We start from the raw sequence: 18787 nt of genomic DNA, 5'->3' as shown, positions 1-18787 counted from the left end.
GGTGCAGAAAGCTCGTGTCCTAACACCTGATGTGCAATCCGCCAACTTGCGCCCTGGCCTCTCCTCAGTCGGGCAGTCTCCACCTCCATCCTTATTATTATCTGGAATTTTCCTCCCCCTACCCCAGCCATCTTCCACTCCGCGGCACCACATCCCCGCCACACCTCCAGCACACACATCATTTCCACTCCCCACCTGGCCTCACGGTCTACGCAGGAAGCTTTTCTTCTAATAACCTCTCAGTTCCCGGGAATAGGCTCCCGAGGGGCGGAGCTTCGTTCGAATTTCTTAGGCTCCACCCACTCTCGCCACAAACGCGCAGCGATTGGCGAGTCCACGGGGGCGGGGCTGAGGCGGGTGTTGTCGGGATGTTAGCCCGAGAAGATTATCCCTTGGACCAAAGCGCGCACCCCAAAAAGACTCTACGGGGAGTCGGGGGGCCTACGGCGGGGTGGCGGGAGGAGCCGCGAGTGCGCGGTGTCGCGTTCGGGAGCGCCTCCTAACCGCGAGCCAGACAAGGGGAGAGCTGTCCGACCAATGTGGGCTTGGAGCCCCGCCTCTTCCCCCACCCCACCTCCTGGATTCCAGGCTCTGAGACTGGGTTTCATTGCTGGGTTTCTCCCTTACTTGCAGAAACCACCAAATAGACCGTCTCTCCAGCACCCGAGGCACAAGAATTCATCATTTAGCATAAGGCCACTTCTCTGAGATATCTGATATTTTTTCTTCCTGCTTCAACCTCAACCCCAAAACGATGAGTATGAGCAGCTATTTAAGAGTTTAAATAAATAACGAAGAAATCATTCTTTCAGGCACACAGTAAGTAGTAATAATAATAAGAGATTTCAGGGCAGTGCTCCCTAAGTGCAAAAGGATTACCTATTGTTAGAGAACTTGTTCGTGTGGAGAATTTATTTCTTCGCCAGGATGCTGGAGATGTGTGAACTTTAATGGTGGGCTTGTGAAAGTTCAGCAAATAGCACAGTCTGATCCTTAGGGCACAGTCACTGGATATTCCACCACCTTCTACCCTAGGCTTGACTGTTGTGGATGTTGTTGAGTGGCTATGACCTGACCACTCTCCCATTCAATAATACACGCATGCACGCACACGCATGCCCACACATACACCATCTGCCTCTTTCTCCTTTATTTTTTTGTTGTTTTCTGAGATAGAGCCTAATGTAGCACCCGCTGGCCTTGAATATAGCCAAGGATGATCTTAAGTCCTGATCCTCCTGCCTCTACCTCCCAAGTGCTGGGATTAAAGGCCTGTGCCACTCACTATACTATAGGACCATCCTCTGCTGCAAACATCATCTTCAGGAGTTCTGTTGCCCCTGCTCTGGAAACACCATCATGCCTGGGCCTGAGGACTGTTTACCTTCCCTCACAGAAGGAAGAGGTGGAGCAGAGGTCATGGGACCTTCACCTAAGTATGCAGCCATCCATCTCTACCAACTGTATGCAATTCTGTCCTAATAGCACACGGTTTGGGGGGAGGGGCTAGAGGCTGTAAGTGGGGAGAGGCGAGAGAAGGGCTCCTCTGGGAAGTCAACATAGCCACTGGATTCAGACCTTCCAGGGTGACCTTCAAGGTCATCCGTGCCTCCAACCCCTCACCCACTGCTCTGTAAGTAAGCCTATCAAGTTCATTGGTTCCTCTGGATAGCCTCTGGTGACTTCCTGCTGTTGTTTGTCTTTGGGACAGTAAGAGACGGAGTAGACATGTCTTATGTCTCTCCCAGGGAAGAAATGTTTGCAGCAGCCACCAAACCTGGCTCTAGCTAACCATTTCAAACTGGTGTGCCCTAAGGACAATAGATTTGCTAATTGTTTCCTCAGTTTTTCCAAGGCTGGCATGTAAGTAGTAATGCTTTCTTTAGCAGGGTAAGGAGCTAATTTACAACATACGGTAGGTATCACGTGGAAGCTTCCGTCTCACAGAACTTCAGAGAGAAGGGCAGGATAGACCCAGCCTCGAGGTGAAAATAGATCTCTTTGGTTTGAAGAAAAAAAAAAAAAAGCCTTAGGATTCTTCCGAGCGAATCCACATCCCTTTCCTTCTCAAAAAAAAAAAAAAAAAAAAAAAAAAAGTGGCCTAATATCCCTCCTAAACCCGGAAATATTTTCTCTTTTAAGCCCATGTTTCCAACCAAGATTGTCTGGTGACATAGATGAGAGAGATCGTGGTTTGGAGGGTTCTGAGCTTAACTTTCTCATTCGTTAACATGAAGATTAAAAAAGAGAAATCACTTCCATTCAGTTCCTAATGCATAGAAGGCTATCTGCCCCGCCCCCTCCACCCTCCTCCCTGCTCTTCCTTTCCCTCACTCTAGCTCTTCACTAAGGTTCACTAACCCAGGGCACCCAGGGACAAAAGGCAACTTTAGGCACCAGCAGAGTCCCTTGTGCTTATGAGAACCTTTGTCCTCCTGATGACAGTCTCCAGTGGCGGTACTGATTCTCACCGTTATCCATGTGCAGTGCAATCTTAGACTGACAAACTTCCCTAGGGCCTCCCAGGAAGATGCTTACTGTGGTGTGGCAGGACTTTAATGCTGAGGGAACCAAGGCTGCTGCTGAAATCCAATGCTCTACCACCCAGATTCTCTGTTATGTAACACAGCATTATCTTTTATGTAACATGCCGCTTCAGACAGTGATGGCATAGGAGCCCAGCCTGGGAGTGCATTCCTGTCATCCCAGCACTTGGGAAATCAAGGTAGAAGAATTGTGAGTTGAGTCCCCCGCACCCTGCCTCTCCTTACTCCCTTGACTCTTTGAGACTGGGTTTCTCTGTGTATCCTGGAACTTGCTGTGTAGACCAGACTGGCCTCAAACTCACAGAGATCCACCTGCCTCTGCCTCCCAAGTGCTGGGATTAAAGGTGTGTGCCACCACCTCCCAGCTTGAGTTGAGGCTCTTTAAAAAGAATATATTTTATTTTTATGTGTGTGTGTAACTGTCTGCATGTATGTATGTATGTGTACCACATGTATGTGCCTGTCCCTGCAGAGACCAGAAGAGGGTATTTGACCACCTGGAAATGGAGTTACAAGTGGTAATGAATCATGTGGGTATTGGGAACTGAGCACAGGTCCTCCATCTCTCCAGTCCTGGTTTGTGGCTCTTGATGAGATGGGTACAATGGGCATAGAGGAAGGGGAGGGACCGTCAGCATCTTTACAGATTTCGTCACAGAGCATCTTCAGTATGTGACTTGGTATAAGTAGGCAGACAAACAGAAGCAAGAGAAACAACATCCCGAGGCTCACGTCTTGGGGCTCCGCCTTTGTTTGTAGGATTGTGTTGTGCTGCTTGCTGTACTTGAGGGGCATGCTTTCTGTAACACCAGTTTACAAAGAGAAGCCCATGGGGTAAGATGGCAAATCATCTTCATCTTTTTCCAGCACCTCATGCCTCCATAGAAGTGAATGCAGCCCTGTCATAAGCGGGCTGGGGTAAGTGCTAACATCAGAACCTCTGTGGGTAGACAGGGGATGTGCCTCAATTTGTAGAGTGGTTACCTAGCTTACACGAAGTCCTAAATTCAATCCCTAGGATCCCACAAACTGGGTGTAATCCCAACACTCAGGAAGTAAAGTGGAGCATCAGCAGTTCACGGGCATCATTGGTTTGCTTGTGGAGGCCAGGCTGGAATATATAAAACTCAGTCTCAAAAGTAAGTCAGGGCAGAGAGGAAGAATGTGATTCTGTAAGATAGACTGTGTGGATATGAAAAAGAACAGGAGAAAATGAACCTTAGGGTTCTGGGATCAAACAGACTGACCAAAGGACTGTAACCTTTGTCAGCTTTGTCCTTGTAGAAAGGCTCAGAAAGAGGACATTTCAAGAATTGAGGATCTATACATTTATTTAGTCTAGGCCAAGCCAGCTAATGCTCCTTGAGAACACAGTCTTGTCAGAGTCAGGCTCCCCAGGAGGCCCTGAAATGAAAGGGTATATTATAGCCAACACAACAGACAAACAGATTCCGTCCGGGATGTGCTGAGACCATCCTTCTTCATGGTCCAGTGCTATAAATTCACTGCCCACCATGCTTTGCTTCTTAGCACCAGCTGGGAGACAGACAGGAACCACAGTTAAGCAAAAATCAAGACCGACATAACGTGGTATTGACAGAGAAGGCAGGGAAGGAGAAAAGTGTCTATAAGCCAGCTGGCAAAGAGAGCTCTCCTGAGAAGAGTTTGTGCGTTTAATGTAGCCTTTAGGGTTTTCATTTGCTATGTATCATTGATGGGCTTAAATAAATGCCTTCAGGGATCAAATTCATGCTCTGTTTTCTTCAGCCTGGAGCCGAAAGTCAGAGGGAATGCTGGGAGCTAGGTCTCTGTCCTTCTCTCTTGGACCTTTCCTTCACCTTACCCATCGGCTTATGTGTAGCACCTCTCCTGTGAATGACAGGGAATTTGAAGCTGCTATCACATTCTAGATAACGACCCAAGTGGCTCTTTGCCAGTGATGAGCCACTTGGGAACCACATACCCAAATGTTAAATTACTGTTGACATTTAACAAAAAAAAGTGATTTTCTTCTGTTGAACAGGAAGAGATGCATAAAACTCAAAAGAATATGAGCAAGCAAAAAAAAAAATGATATGAACACTGCGTTGTTTCTCACCCTGCTTATGATACTGAGGTAGAGAGATTAGCAGACCTGTCTCTGCCCACAGTGTGGGTCTGTGGTGGTGGAGACTCTGGTCTCTTTCTCTTACTCCCCACGCAGCTCTTCCCACAGATCCCCCTGATTAGGTAGAAGCTCACATTCTCCGAGGATTATTGGGTTTCAACCCTATCAATAACCTACGTAGAAACACACAGGATATGACATAAGTAGACTTTATCTCTCTCTACCAGTTTCCTCTGCAGAGCTGATAGTGTTAGAATTTAAAAAAAAAAAAAAAAGGTGAGTGGTAATGTCAGCTGGTGCCTTTCATCCTAGCACTCAGGAAGCAGAGGCAGGTGGATCTCGGTGAGTTCATGGCCAGCCTGACCTACAGAGTTAGTTTCAGGGCAGCTAAGGCTATACAGTGAAACCCTGCCTCAAAAGAAAGAAAAAAAAAAGTCACCAGGGGCAGATGGTTGAGAGGCTCACATTCATCCCAAACTTATCAGCATTTGCCAGGAACATGAAATAATCCATCAAGATGCCCTTTTCTCCTTTCTTACCTTCCTCGGATATCCTGTCTTCTCAGAAGAGCCTTAATGAGGAGCTGCAAACACGCAGACATTTCTCAGTGTTAACATTGCATACATCTCTGGGAAACTGTCTCTCAGAGCATTGGGAACGGATGTCCCACTTACGCTTTGGGGGTGTCCATAATGCTAGCTGGGGAGTCTATACATGGAGAGGAGGATATAAAAAGGCCCACTCAATCCTGACTCATGCAACAACATTCAGCTACAGTCTTCTGTGTGTCAGCAACTAGGCTGGACACTGGGGACAGAGAGCTTTGTTTACGGTTTAATTGGAAGACAATCTGTAAGTAGATAATTATGAAACAATGTGCTGGGACAATATGACCATATTTAGTGTATTTAGGTATGAGATGCTGAAGATTAAAGAAAGATGTTAAAAATGCCCTCTCCTCCCAAAAAAAATCCCAATAATATGCTAGGTGTAGTGATGGAGAGCCCAACAAGGGACTAATAACCTTCCTGTGCAGCGCTCCTGCACTGGACAGAGATCAGAGGGCTTAAAGAAAGGACCTAGGCTCTTGGCCTCTGGAGTGTCATCTCAGCTAACAAAGCAGCTAGCTACCTCTTCATACGTCACACTGTCCTTTTAAAAAATGGAATTAGTGATTCTTCCTGTACTATTGATTTGTGATGGACAGAAATGAAACCTTGGATGATAAGATGGGCTCTTAGCACATCTTAATGGTAACAGTGACACTAGAGCCCGGGGCAGTTGTGATGGGTAATTGTTATGTCTTCATTACCCAGGAGACACATCTCTAGGCATGCCTGTGAGAGTGTTCTTAGAGAGTTTTAACTGAGGAGGGAAGACCCACCAAAATCCTGGGTGACATCATCTCATAGTGTGGGTGCCCAGGCTGAATAAAAGGGGAACATCCAATGAGCATTAGCAGTCAGCTCTCTCTGCCTCCTGAAGTGTCCAAATGTGAGAAAGCAGTCTGCTGTTCCTCCTGCTGCTACCCAGGTCCACTCCTGCCCTATTGTCTACCCTGTCAGGACAGACTGTGTCGTCAAGCCATGATCCAAATAAGCCTATCACCAAGTCGCTTCTTGTTGGGTATTTAGTCACTGGAGGAGGTAATGGACATAAAGGGGGGGCCTTTCTATCTCAGCTTGTGTCAGTCACTCTTGGAGGGTGGAAGGAGGAGGTGGCTGGCACCAGAGACATGAATTCTCCCATCTTTACCTTTAACGTCCACCCGACAGTCCACGGATGCCTCCCCCAGAGCATTGATGGCCTTGCAGGTGTAGATGCCGCCATCAAAGGGGCTAGGCTTGCGGATTTCCAAGGAGCAGATCCCCAGCTGACTGAGGGCTCTGTACTTTGGGTTGCCTTGGAGGTCCATCTTGTTCTTTAGCCAGATGATCTTGGGCTGGAAGATGAAGGGATGCAGAGCAGGGTAGCAGCCAGCTGTCCTTTCTGAACTTAGTATCTGGGATCCTGCCTACAGGCTTGTAGATGACGACTTTCTCCAAGGTTCCCTGCCACCATGCGGTGCGAGGATTCCCCTTTCAGTACCTTGAGCAAGCACTGGGGCTCCTTCCTATGTCTGAAGAGACTGCCTGAACCCTAGTCCACTTCAACAGATGTCCCTGACTTGGAAGAAACTGCTCAGGACAAAGTCTACTTTTAAAATTTTTAAAAAGTATTTTTGTTTTAAGATTAAGGTCTCATTATGAAGCCTTGGCTGGTTTCACTATGTAGACTAGGCTAGCCTCAGACTCACAGACATCCACCCCTACCTCTGCCTCTGTAGTTCTGTGACTAAAGATAATGTATCTCCACACATAGCTATGGGTTCTACTCAAACACTATTTTAAGATAGCAGTTACATTTGTGTGGGGAGGTGTACTGGTGCTACAACACCTATGGAGGGTAGAGGAAAACTTACAGGTGTTAGCTCTTTCCTCCTACTCTGTGGGTTCCAGAGATTGAACTCAGGTGGTCAAGCTTGGAAGCAAGTGTCTTTACTTTCTGAGCCATCTTGCCAGCTCAGGGTCTCTGTTTTTGTTTGTTTGTTTGTTTGTTTGTTTTTTATGTATCCACAGTGACTCATTCATACTCAGCCCCCACTGTTTGTGAGTGGCTTCTGTGTTTTGAAAGTGGCTTCTAGAGAGACTTTACCACAAGTCTCCATTCAAGGTGTTAGCTCCACACAGTTTGACCTGTTCTTGTAACCCAAGTTATTTGGTAAAAGGCATTAATGGCGTGGACTGCAAAGACCAGATTGCAAGCAGAGCAGTGTGCATGTGGATAGCCCCGCATAGACAAGGCACGGGGAATGAATAAAGAGAAGCCAGCGGGGATCAGACACTTCTGCCAGATAACTAGCTGGAAGTGACGTCTTTGTACACGAGGACCCAACATTCAAAGGGAACATCATCATCCATCTTGGATTACAGACGCCCTGACAGGTCCTAAGTAACCTGCTGTCGAGGAGGCAGATGGTGGCTCTGGAAGCAGATGTTCAATTAGGATGCCCTGTGATATAGCTCAGGATAGGATGGGATGGTAACAGGAAGCAGCACAGGATACCCCCATCCCAGAAGCTCCCCACTCACCCTGGGAGAGGCACGCACACAGCAGAAGAGCTGGGTATCATAGCCAGTGACTGTAGTCCAGTCTGCCAGAGGCTGGGTGAACTTGGGGGCTTCTGAGAGGTCCCGCTGGGCAAACCCCTTGGCCTTGTAAACAGTAGCTGTGGGCATCAAGAGGACCATGGTGCAGCACCTGAGAACTCTGTCCATCTTCAGTTGTGTTTTTTCTGTCTTGTCAGCACATGGTCTTAACTTCCTTACCTGCTTTTTGGATGTGGGCAAGGTCAGCTGTGACAGGGGCTGTGTCACTGAGCCCACACTGGTTCTCGGCAAAGACACGGAAGGCATAGGAGTTGCCAACAATGAGGTTGGAGACAATGCAGCTGGTTCTGTGATAATGCTCCAGTACTGTGAACCAGAGCTGTGGGGTCCCAGGAGATGCCATGTGTGAGATATCAGGGCTTTGTTTGGCTTTTGGTTTTGTTTTTTTAATCTTGCCCCATATAGAGCTGCCAGAAGCTCATCCAGAATGCCTCCCTCCCTTTTTCCCAGCTGCGCCTCACCCCAGATTTTTTGTCAGCCTTCTGCACCGTGTATCCCAGGAGAGCTGTATTGCCTGTATCTTGTGGAGGTGTCCATTCCAGAGTAGCATTGGCGCCCCAAACATCCACCAACTTAATACTCTGAGGAGGACCTGGTTTCTCTGGAAGAGCAAAGCCGTGGATGGCAGTAGGCACTGTGCAACCCACATGTGCTGATCTCACTTAGAGAATACCCTTGGCCCCTTTCTCTGCTCAGATCCCTCCCATCACCTACCACCATGTCTGAGTCTCTGGGATAGCTCCTGTTCAGCCCAGAGATGCTAGAGACTACCTCTTCCAGCCCCCAACCTTACCGATCACCAGGATATTGATGGTGGCCATGGCCTGCAGCCCACCAAGCTGCACACAGAGTTGGTAGCATCCTGAATCAGTGCGTCGGGCCTCTCTGATGAAAAGAATGGAGTCATGCTCCCCATTCCTCACGCTGACACGACTGTTGTCCAGGGCACAGCCATTGTGAGTCCAAGTGGTTTGAGGTTTGGGCTTACCCTGGGGAATGGGGATAAGCTTGAGTATCCCCAAGATGTTCATAGCCCCCCCACACACCCACACACCCTCCTCTCGATTCAGCCAGTCTACCCCAAATCCACAGGATATCTTGGCATGGAGCTGCATTCCTTGAACTAGAGGTATTTTGGTAGATCCCTCCAGGAAGCTCTCTCCTTTCAGTGTAGTCTCTAGAGACAGGGGGATGGCTTCTGAGTCTTTCCCTCTCTGAGAGTTTTGGTCATGGATACTCATGGTAGCTGGGTAGCTGCCCGAACTCCTAAGAGCCCTCTAAAACTGAGGGTCTCCAGACCTCTTCAGACTGTAGAGCCTAGCTTAGCATTACCTCCTCTCATGGGACACACCTGTCCTTGCCAAACCCAACCTTGGGAGTGTGGAATGGTGGTGATCTGGCCTCAGAGTGGTACTGTGGATCTCATTCAAAGCCAGAAAGACTGCTTCACTCCTAGGTCTACTTCCAAGTCAAAACCTTGACCTGGTGCCAACATAGGGCTGGCGTGATCACCTGGAATGGGATTAGTAGATTCACTGTCTCCCCAACCTTCCGGATATAAGTCTGCCTCAGGGCCCGAGGTAGCCAGATCTTGGGGTGCTCTGAGTAACAGAAAGAAAGAGAATAGAAAATGAATACACAGAGGAAGTGAGTACTACGTCCAGTAGTATTCTGTGGGCAGTGGCCCAAGTGACCACCAGATTAAGCCCTTATCATATGAAATGTTCCTAGATATTTCCATTATGCTGGGGATCAAATGCAGCAATCTCAATCACTCTAGTGACCTACCATTAAACCACACACCCACGCCCTTCCCATTGTGCTGGGATTCGGGGAACAGTTGGCTGGAGGAGCCCCTGGAAAGGCTGAGGTCTCCAGAAAGAACATGGGAGCTGGGTATGGCAGTGACTGTCTATAATCTTGACACCAGAAGTGAGGCCAGATGTGCTGCACGGTGAGGCTTTGTCACACGCAACAACCCCTACCTCCCCAAAACCTGGGCTTGCAGCCTGATACTGCTTTTGATTAGTAACTGTTGACTACTGGCTTTCCACCCATTCAAGTTTTGTTCCTTTCCGTGAGCAGACCAGTTTTTACGGCTTGTCTTTCCAGCGGTTTTTCATTTGCTGGGTCCTTAATAATATTGCTGTCTGAGTGAATCTGACCTCCTGGTCGGATGCAGACCTCCAGAGAAGATTTTCTGCCCTGTAGGAGTCAACATCCTGTCCTCACACAGAGGCACTGCAGGGTCATCCCACGGGGAGCCAGTGTCTGGGTCCCTTCTTCTGCAAGGCCACCCCCAATCCCTACAATGTGGCATTCTTATCATCAGTACTAGATCACTTCGTACAAGCAAAATCTGGGGAGTATTGGGGCTGTTTATTACTTGTCCTTGACTTTCAGCACATCCATACTGGGGTGATCTCAGGATAAAGACAAAAGATGCTCAGGGGTCTGCAGGGTTTGGAGCCTGGGCGTCCTGCTCTCAGGAGGATGCTGTGGGTTTCCTGTGGAAGAGCAGACATTCCTCCTGGCTCACTTGGGGATCATTTTTCCACCTACCTTTCCAGGGCTGCTGTTTCCTCTTTTCTCAAAGGCAGCCCTTTGCCACTTTTTATCTCAAATAGAATGTGACAGCGCCTAGGTTCCCACCAACAACCCAAGAAGACTTCCTGCCAAAGTGTATTCTTTGCAGTTGAAGAAGTTCCACCCCTGGTACATTCCTGTGGCAAACATCATGAGTGTCTGACAGGGCATCCCAAGCTTACTGATAATACACGTTTCCCTGAGAGTACATTCCTGTGTTCTCACCACAATACAAGTAAGTTTACTTATAGACTGAACAGCTTAAATACATACATTGTATAAAGTAACCCTTTAAATGATGCCAGCTGAGAGAACATAGACAGAGGTCCTACTGTGTTCCTCTTAGGCCCCACTTTGCAGACTAGCCCCCAACCTCATTATGATCTCAAACCACGGTCTTAGAAGTTAACGTGAGTGCACAGTGCTTGCTGTCTTCCTTTATCTGGTTTTGTTATGTTGCTTTTCTCAGCTGGGTTGGACCTGGGTTGGTTTCTACCCTTGCAAACACTAGTGTTCTCAGTAAGTGCAGGGCAGGCAAGGCACCCAAGCTGTCCAGTGACCCTGCTCCGTCTGCTCTCTGCTGACTTTGGTGGCAGGGGGTGGGGCGGCAACAATGGAGTGTTGTATGATGCACTCCTTTCCTGTGGCCATCTTGGCAAGCAACCAAGGGGTTGAACACAGGCGGGTGTGAGGAATTTATTTTTCTTTTTTAAAAGAGGGAAGTGATTGGAAATGAAGGTCAAAAAACCTCATTTTGTTGGCCTTGGTTGTCCATTGTTGGGCAAGGGAATAACCTTTCGCACTTGCCAAAGAATGGGCTTCTCTGTCCCTCTGCTACCTACAGAATATCGGGATAAAACGGATCTTAGTGAGCACCGAGAAAGGCCAGCCAACTGGAGAGAGGCTCTGAGAGATACTGATTTGCTGATCTCCAGGCGAGGTGTGGAGTTGTGCCTGGCACACAGGACTTCTGCCTCCCTAGCTGGAATCAGATATCCAAAGGATGTGTTTTTGAAGCATGGCTCATCCATGGCTCAGCCATCCAGTCTCCCACCCTCATCAGTATCTTCCTAGACCTAGGTGCCAGACTCAGGGCCTGCTGTGACCTCTAGTCACCCAGAGGAAGAGGAGGAAGAAAGGAGGCAGAAGGCTAGGCTCAAGGACCAAGAAAGGCTGAGTTGAGGGGACAGGAACCAGGCTTCATGCTGGGAGATACACTAGCTAGCCCTATGCTGGGCTTCAGCATCCGGACTTCTTCTGATTGATGTGAGCTGATATAATTTTCCACCTGACATTTCTTGTTACAAATAAATCTTAGAAAAAGTTAGCTTTCTTTTGTCCATATTAAAGAGAAATATGACAGGAGCTAAATCTCAGGCGTTCAGAGCCGGGAGGATTTGTGAAGCAGCCTTTGAGTTTACTGGGGAGTCCGCTGAGGCAGCCACAGGAGGGAGGCCACCGTGGAGATGCTGAGGCTGAGGAGGGTCTCCTTCCCTGAATGCTCCCTGATGCTCTTTATGTATAAGAAGCCCCTGACAAGATGATCATACTGAAGTCACAGGGGTATCCCAGATTCTCAGAGGGTGAATAGATGAAGAGACGCCCCAGGGGAGAGCCACGGATGGCCTTGAGAGTAACCACAGCTGGTCAGTAAGGAGGGTCTGGCAGCTAGAGGCACCTTGTCAGCACTGAGTTCTGTCACCTCCCAAATTCAACCTGGTCAGCAACCCAACCCTTTGCTCAGAATGTTAACTGAGGGCTCCTTGGAGGCCTCTCTCTTTGCACCTCCTGCCAACTGAGGTGTAAATTGGACTGACCTTGGGGAGGCTCCCCTATCACACCCAAGGGCTTTTCCTCCTCAGATGTCAGGGAGCTCACCCTCAGTGTGCTTAGGCCAGGACTGATGGCCACTGGCCTGGCAGGGATGGGGTAGAGCATTTTGAAATGTCCTTTGAGAAACATTGACCTCTGACCTGGGTTGTTCTCAGCACTTTCTCTCCAAGAGAATATTAAGTCTCAAAAATGGAGAGCTTATTTCAGGTCCCAAGATCTTGGTTGTCCTACTGTCTACTCCAGCTTTAATGTGCTGAAGTTTGTGCTCAGTTTTTTTCTATTTTCATAGGAAATAATTGGTCACATCCTTTCACAACTTTCTTCTACATGGTCAGAAACTTTTCCTCCAGTAATCTTCTTGAGGTTGTATGGTCCATATGTTGCTACTAACTATGGCTTGGAGGAGAAGAAAAGAGTAGATGCCCTGGAGGCAGGGAGAGAGGGGGGAGAGACAGGGATAGACAGAGACAGAGGGGGGAGGGGGAAGAGACAGAGACAAGAGAGAGACACACAGACGTATATAAGTATATATGTGTGCATGTAACTGTGTAGATTTGCAATTATGTATGCATACATACATACATAAACAGATGCCTCTGTGAATAAGTTGTTACCAAAACAAGGGCAAGAGGTTCAAAGCCATGTATAGATTCAAAAGTAAATACTTCCAGGGATTCGAGAACTATGCACCAGAACTTCTTAGAGAAACATTTATGGCTGCCAAGGATGTAGCCTTAGAAACTTGTTTGGTAGAATGTGGTCAGAAAAGTACGGGTACCAATGGGTGGACCTCAGTCAGAAGAACCTCCTCGTAGAGGACAACAGTGCCACCCACTTACACTCCTGAAGCAAGATTAGGAAAAGCAAAGCGATATAGAAGCAGAAACTGGTTCTCTGTGGTAGACCCGTCATTCCTCATCTGTCTTGCTCTCGTGGTTAGAGGCTTCGGCCCCCGCTCACTGCCTGAGTTTTCCACATTGCTCCACTGTAATGTGGTCATTTCAAAGTCTGTACTTGTAATCCACACAGATCCTCTCACAGTCTGACTCATTGTATTAAGGTGGGGAGGGTGGCACCAGATTTATGAAGCGAGGGCCTGACGGCTCCGAGGTATGGTTGAGGGGAAGGTCTTTATCGTAGGTATGAGGGAGAGTACAGCCAGAGGCACCCAGAAGAGTCCAGAGCAGGGAGAGAAAGTAGTGGGTTAAACAGGACCAGCAAATGGAACCAAGCCATGAGAGGAGAGAGGGGGCCAAGAGAACAGAGAGTGCATGGCTGAATTGGCAGGCTTATATAGATAGGAAAGAGGCTGGAGGAAGGGAAGCCTGCGAGCTGGAGGAGTTTAGGGGAGGAGCTGGAGGAGTTTAGTGAGAAGAGCTGAGATGGAGCCACAGGTACTGAGTGAGCCTGGAGGCCAGCAGATACTTTGCTCTGCTAATAGGAACTACAGCTAGCCATGTGTCCTGAGTTTGTGACACTCACTAGTTCAATGCCTGCTTCAGCCATTGGTCACACTTCAGATCCAGACACTGCGACCTTTCTGCGATCTGACTTAGAAGTGTTACACTCTTTCTACACCTTCGTAACAGAGACAGCTCACTGACCACCAACTCAGATGCTATGTCTTCACAGTATAGTTATCTCTGAGCGTCGGCGGCCTCAGCAGGAACAGTTTCCAGGCCCCACTGCTGTGGGTCAGGTACCAACTCTCTCCAATGAAAGGAGGATTCAAGGGGTGGGGATTGCTTCAGTGCCAGGGGTAGTAAGAAGAGACTATTCTCTGCCCCCAAACTCCTGCTATCAATAGGCAGATGATCATAGGGCCCCTCAAGTGTCAAGGCCCCCATAGAAAAAAAGGATAGTATTCCTGAATTGCTTCATGGAAATTATCTACTTAACAGGGACACTTATTTCTAGTTCTGTACTAGGAACAAGAAGCTCAATTGTTTTCCAGCTCTGCTGGCTTCTTCGGCTGGTACCCAACTGATACAGACATTTCCTTCCGCTTTGCCTCTTCCTGAATCCTACCATATCGCAATTCTGTCATGCCACTGAGACATGTTACCCAACCATGCATCCATTTCACTCTGCCTGTCACTCCCCTACCAGCTCGGAGTCCATGGTCATGTGACATCCACTTTCTTGCACCCAGACCCTTCATCTCTCTTTTACTTCATTACACCCTCTTGGCAATGCTTAAAATAGTCAAATAATCCTTCCACCCACACAGCGTCTGTGTGCGCACAGGCAAGCGTATAGGAGAAAACAACGGCAACACTAACCATGCTGACATGACATCAAATACAATGTACATTCCTACGAAATTCTTGACAAATAGACAATGTATGTATGAGACATGACACCTTAGAAAGGGGTATCAGAGTCCCTCCCTCCGTCCCAGTATTGTCTCTTCCCTCGCTATAGCCACAATGGCCCAACCCTTTACGAAGAACATTCCTGTCCCAGGACCTTTGTACTTGACCTATCTACAGAGAAAATAGTCCACTTAAATATCTATGATATTACTGCTCCAATTGTACCCTATTTGTAAGGTCTTTCCTCACCATCCCGTTTGGAACATGAAGTTTGCCTGTCTCCCTGCCCGCAGCACTTTGCCTCCTTCCCTCTGTTACATTTGGCATCATCTGACCCACACTGTTTGTTTGTTTATTTATTTATTTGTCTCTCTCCTTCTATTAGAATATAACTTGAGGGCAACATTAAGTAACTGTTTATTTTTGTAACCACACCTAGGATACTGTCTAGCTTATAACAGGTAAGGAAGTAAATATCTGAAGGGGAAAGAAGGAAAACCTGAAGGCAGGTCGGTTCTTCCTGGGCATGAATGAGATGGGCTCCTATGCCTAGAAGACCCTCAGAGGGATGCGTGTGCACAGTCTGTTGAAATCATCAGTTGACCTTCCCTTCTCTGGCTCAAGGCCCATACTCTCCTACTCAGGGGTCCAGCCCCTTCCACAGCCTCCTCTTTGGCTCCTTCGGGCTTTGACTCCCGGTCACAGTACCTCTGTGGGGCACTGAGGTCAAAAGGAGCCAGTGCCAGCTGCAGCGTCCGGCCGATTTGGTCACGTGGTTAGACTAAAAGCCCATCATTGGTCAGATGGAGCTTGTTCTGATTGTGCCAATGAATGTCTGCCTGCTTGCCCTTTCCTACGGTCACATGCTCCCCGCAGCACCCTTCAGACCCTGTGCCCTCTGTGAGGAACAGGCAGTGTTAGGAGGCAGATAGTCTTTGGAACTCTCAGATAACTTAGGAGTCAGCAGGTCCCATACTGAACATCCTTCAGAATCTCTGGATGGGCTCCAGAGGCCCTGTGAACCCCAGAAAACTTTTTTTTTGGGGGGGTAAGGTTTCCCTGGGAGTCCACAGCCATCAAAGGGATAGGATATTGCCCATGTTCAGCTCTCTCGATTTACAGAGGAGAAAATGAGGACTCAGAGAAATGTCCTGCTTCTTCCCTGGTGGCAGGATAGAGCCTAGATTTGAACTCACGCCATCAGTCTTTCAAGAAGCTAGTAGATGCACACAGATTTTGCAATGTGTCAAAGCATATTCTTACTGCCACTCATCTCTGTGGAGCCACTCGCTGTGGCCCTAGGCCTGCACTACACAGAATTTCTATACAGGAGGCTGAGGCTTCTGGCTGGCACCTGGAGCCTGAAATTGCCAAAGGGAGCTGCCCACAGCACCCCACCCTCCAAGCAGAGGAGAATGAAGGCTCAGAGAGATGTCCTGACCCTTCTCTGGTGGCATGGTTGAAATTGATGCCACTCCTTTCAGAGTTGGGGAGTTAGTGGTTCTGGGTTTTCACTCCCTCTTGGCCTTTCAGGGAAAGGAACTGTGTTTCTGTCTCTACTGTCTCAGCTTAGGATGCTCACGGCAGCTCTATCTCAATGGCATAAACCCCATCAGCTCTGACAATCAGGCAGCTGAATTAGGACCTTCCTTAGGGTAAGGAGTGGACAGTTGTGCTTTTGGGCCCTAGTTGGAGACAGAACTTGGTTGTCATCTCTTTCTTGGAAAGTTTCCATGTTGGTTTAGCCTCTTCCAGTGCTGATCAGCCATTCTAACTGGCCTTGTTAGGAGATGTTTAAAGTCAGTTTACAGAGAAGAAACTAACATGGAACAGTTGAATTGATTTGTTCAAGGTCACTGTGGTGGTAGAGTCACTCTGGGAAAGGAGCCTGGGGCATTGTCTGCCATTATTTTTTCTCCTACCACTTTTCTTTCCAGGAGTTCATAGACTTCTCATGTGTGGTTTTCAAATCTTCTGCAAATTTAAGGGGTTATAATGCTGGGATTTTGTTGGGCTAAACGTTTAGCCCAGCAACAGGGCTGCTAAAGACCGTCACAAAGAAGGGAAGAGCTATTTCTCACCTCTGCCCTGAGTGGACCCAGGTGCAGTGGAGACACACACAGTGTCATTCAGTTCCCAGCAGTTGCCCAGGTAAGCTGTTGTGACAGTTGGCACTGGGGCAGGTAGCAGGATGGTGGGGCTGGGGTGGGCACCACATACCCTCATCTGGAAACTGGAAATGGAGTGCTTTCCCCTGAAAGGCCCTTCTTCCTCAGAGCTCTGACTTTGAGAGGCCTTGGCCAGTGATTCAGTGTGGGGTGTTAGGGGCCCTGATGCTGCAGCATGACCCAGGCAGAGGCCGGGTATCACGCTGTCCAAGATACTCAACCTCCTCAAAACCAACAGTTTTGGAATCATTCTTATTCCACTACATATTGACTCTCTTTCCTCCGTTCCCTTCCCAACCAGGTATTTAGTCTACTGGATCCTCCAGGACTTGGGACTATTTTTGATGGTAAAAATATAAACAGATCACCGCTGGTCACTGTAAAGTGCCACAAACATCATTCACTGACTTCTCAGCTAAAGAATAAAATTACAACAGAGACATTTGAGTAGCAACTCACAATTTGAGAAGGGAAGGTAGGGGTCCCCAGAATATTCCTGCATTATCCTAACTAGAAGTTCCCTAAAGTTATTAAAACACAGGGCTGGGGGGACCCCTAAAGTATATTCAGGGCAGTAGGAAGTTCCCCCCTCCCACACCACTAAGCATCCCTACCCTACAGACTGCCACAGGTCACCTTCAATAGAGGGCAGGAGCTGCAGAGAGGGGCTGCCTGCCTCCTGTTGACGTGAAGTCCGGGGTCCTTCAGCATCCGCTGGGTCAGCAGCTTCTTCTACCAGCCGCTGGGAGCATGAAGCTATCTCCAGCGTGGTGGCTGTCTCCATGCTGGGGTCCAGCTGAAAATTCTTTGTTGCCGTCGAGGGAGGGGCTGTGCACCTGCTGTCCAGGCTGGTCTCCCTGGGGTCGCAGCCACAGGCTTATGTAAGTGGGCTGACTTTTCCCCACCCACCTACTCCCACTGAAGGGAGAAGTAGGGGCCAGGAGAAGAGGAGGATCAGAGAGTTGCCCAGAATAGCCACAGGAGGAGGGCTGAGGTGGCCCTGATATCTTGGGAGTGAGATGACACCCCTACAGCATTAGGAGGGAGGAGAGAGTGTGTGCACAGAGTATATGAGAGGGACTTCTGGCTTTGGGGGGTGGCTGAGCGGTTACGTCTGCTCCTGACTCCCACTCACTCCAGGGCGTAAGGTCCCAGGACCAGTGAGCTCTCAGGCACACCTTTAGCTCTTCCTACACTCTTTGAACAGAGGTCATTGAACAGAGGTCTGCATACCTTGGCCTTCATGGGTCCCTCCCTTTGCTGTCCCAAGGGCAGGGGAGGGTAGGAGAGGAGTGGGGATAGTTAGTCCTCTGTTGCCAGACTAGTTGGCTACACTTGAGCTCTGTCATCAGCTAGCTATGTGACTAGTGACACCCCATAATCTCTCTGCCACTCTGTGTATGTGTGTACTGGGGCTTTTCTCCCCTCCACTGTGTGTGTGTGTGTGTGTGTGTGTGTGTATTTGTGTACTATCTCCCCTGCACCCCTCCATGTGTGTATGTGTACTGGGACTTGCCTCCACTCTCCCTTGTGTGTGTGTGCATGCATGTGTGTGTGTGTGTATATATATACTAGGGATCCCCCATGTTGTGTGTATGTGTACTGGGACTTTGCTCTTCTGTGTGTGTGTGTGTGTGTGTGTGTGTATACTAGGGATCCCCCATGTTGTGTGTATGTGTACTGGGACTTTGCTCTTCTGTGTGTGTGTGTGTGTGTGTATGTGTACTGGGACTTGTCTCTGCTCTTCTGTGTGTATGTATATGTGTGTGTATATGGGTTGTGTGTGTGTGTGTGTGTATGTGTAGATTAGGGCTCCCCCTCCATATTGTATGTGTACTGGGATTTTTCTCTGCTCTTCTCTGTGTGTATGGTGTGTGTGTATGGGTTGTGTGTGTGTGCATACTAGGGCTCCCCCCATATTGTATATGCATTGGGATTTTTCTCTGCTCTTCTGTGTGTGTGTGTATGGTGTGTGTATGTGTTGTGTGTGTATATGTGTGTTGTGTGTGTATACTAGGGCTCC

At 48.5% G+C, this 18787-nt stretch overlaps 1 protein-coding gene across 1 annotated transcript; it reads right to left on the bottom strand.

Annotated features, from left to right (window-relative positions):
• Window positions 1-3859: 3859 nt before the first annotated feature.
• On the bottom strand, window positions 3860-17665 carry Mybphl (myosin binding protein H like). The gene is made up of 9 exons (XM_028757422.1): window positions 17401-17665; window positions 9375-9463; window positions 8656-8851; window positions 8324-8463; window positions 8022-8181; window positions 7785-7921; window positions 6409-6595; window positions 5193-5236; window positions 3860-3950 (listed from the first exon to the last, which is right to left on the bottom strand). The coding sequence occupies exons 1-8, from the start codon at window positions 17546-17548 to the stop codon at window positions 5226-5228; spliced, it is 1068 nt and encodes a 355-aa protein (XP_028613255.1). The 5' UTR covers window positions 17549-17665; the 3' UTR covers window positions 3860-3950; window positions 5193-5225.
• Between the last annotated feature and the right edge of the window lie 1122 nt (window positions 17666-18787).

The sequence above is a fragment of the Grammomys surdaster genome, unplaced genomic scaffold, assembly GCF_004785775.1.
Source record: "Grammomys surdaster isolate TR1022 unplaced genomic scaffold, NIH_TR_1.0 126158, whole genome shotgun sequence".
Classification (NCBI taxonomy): Eukaryota; Metazoa; Chordata; class Mammalia; order Rodentia; family Muridae; genus Grammomys; species Grammomys surdaster.
The sequence above is the reverse complement of the archived record's forward strand: the minus strand, read 5'-3'. Positions and strand labels throughout refer to the sequence as shown.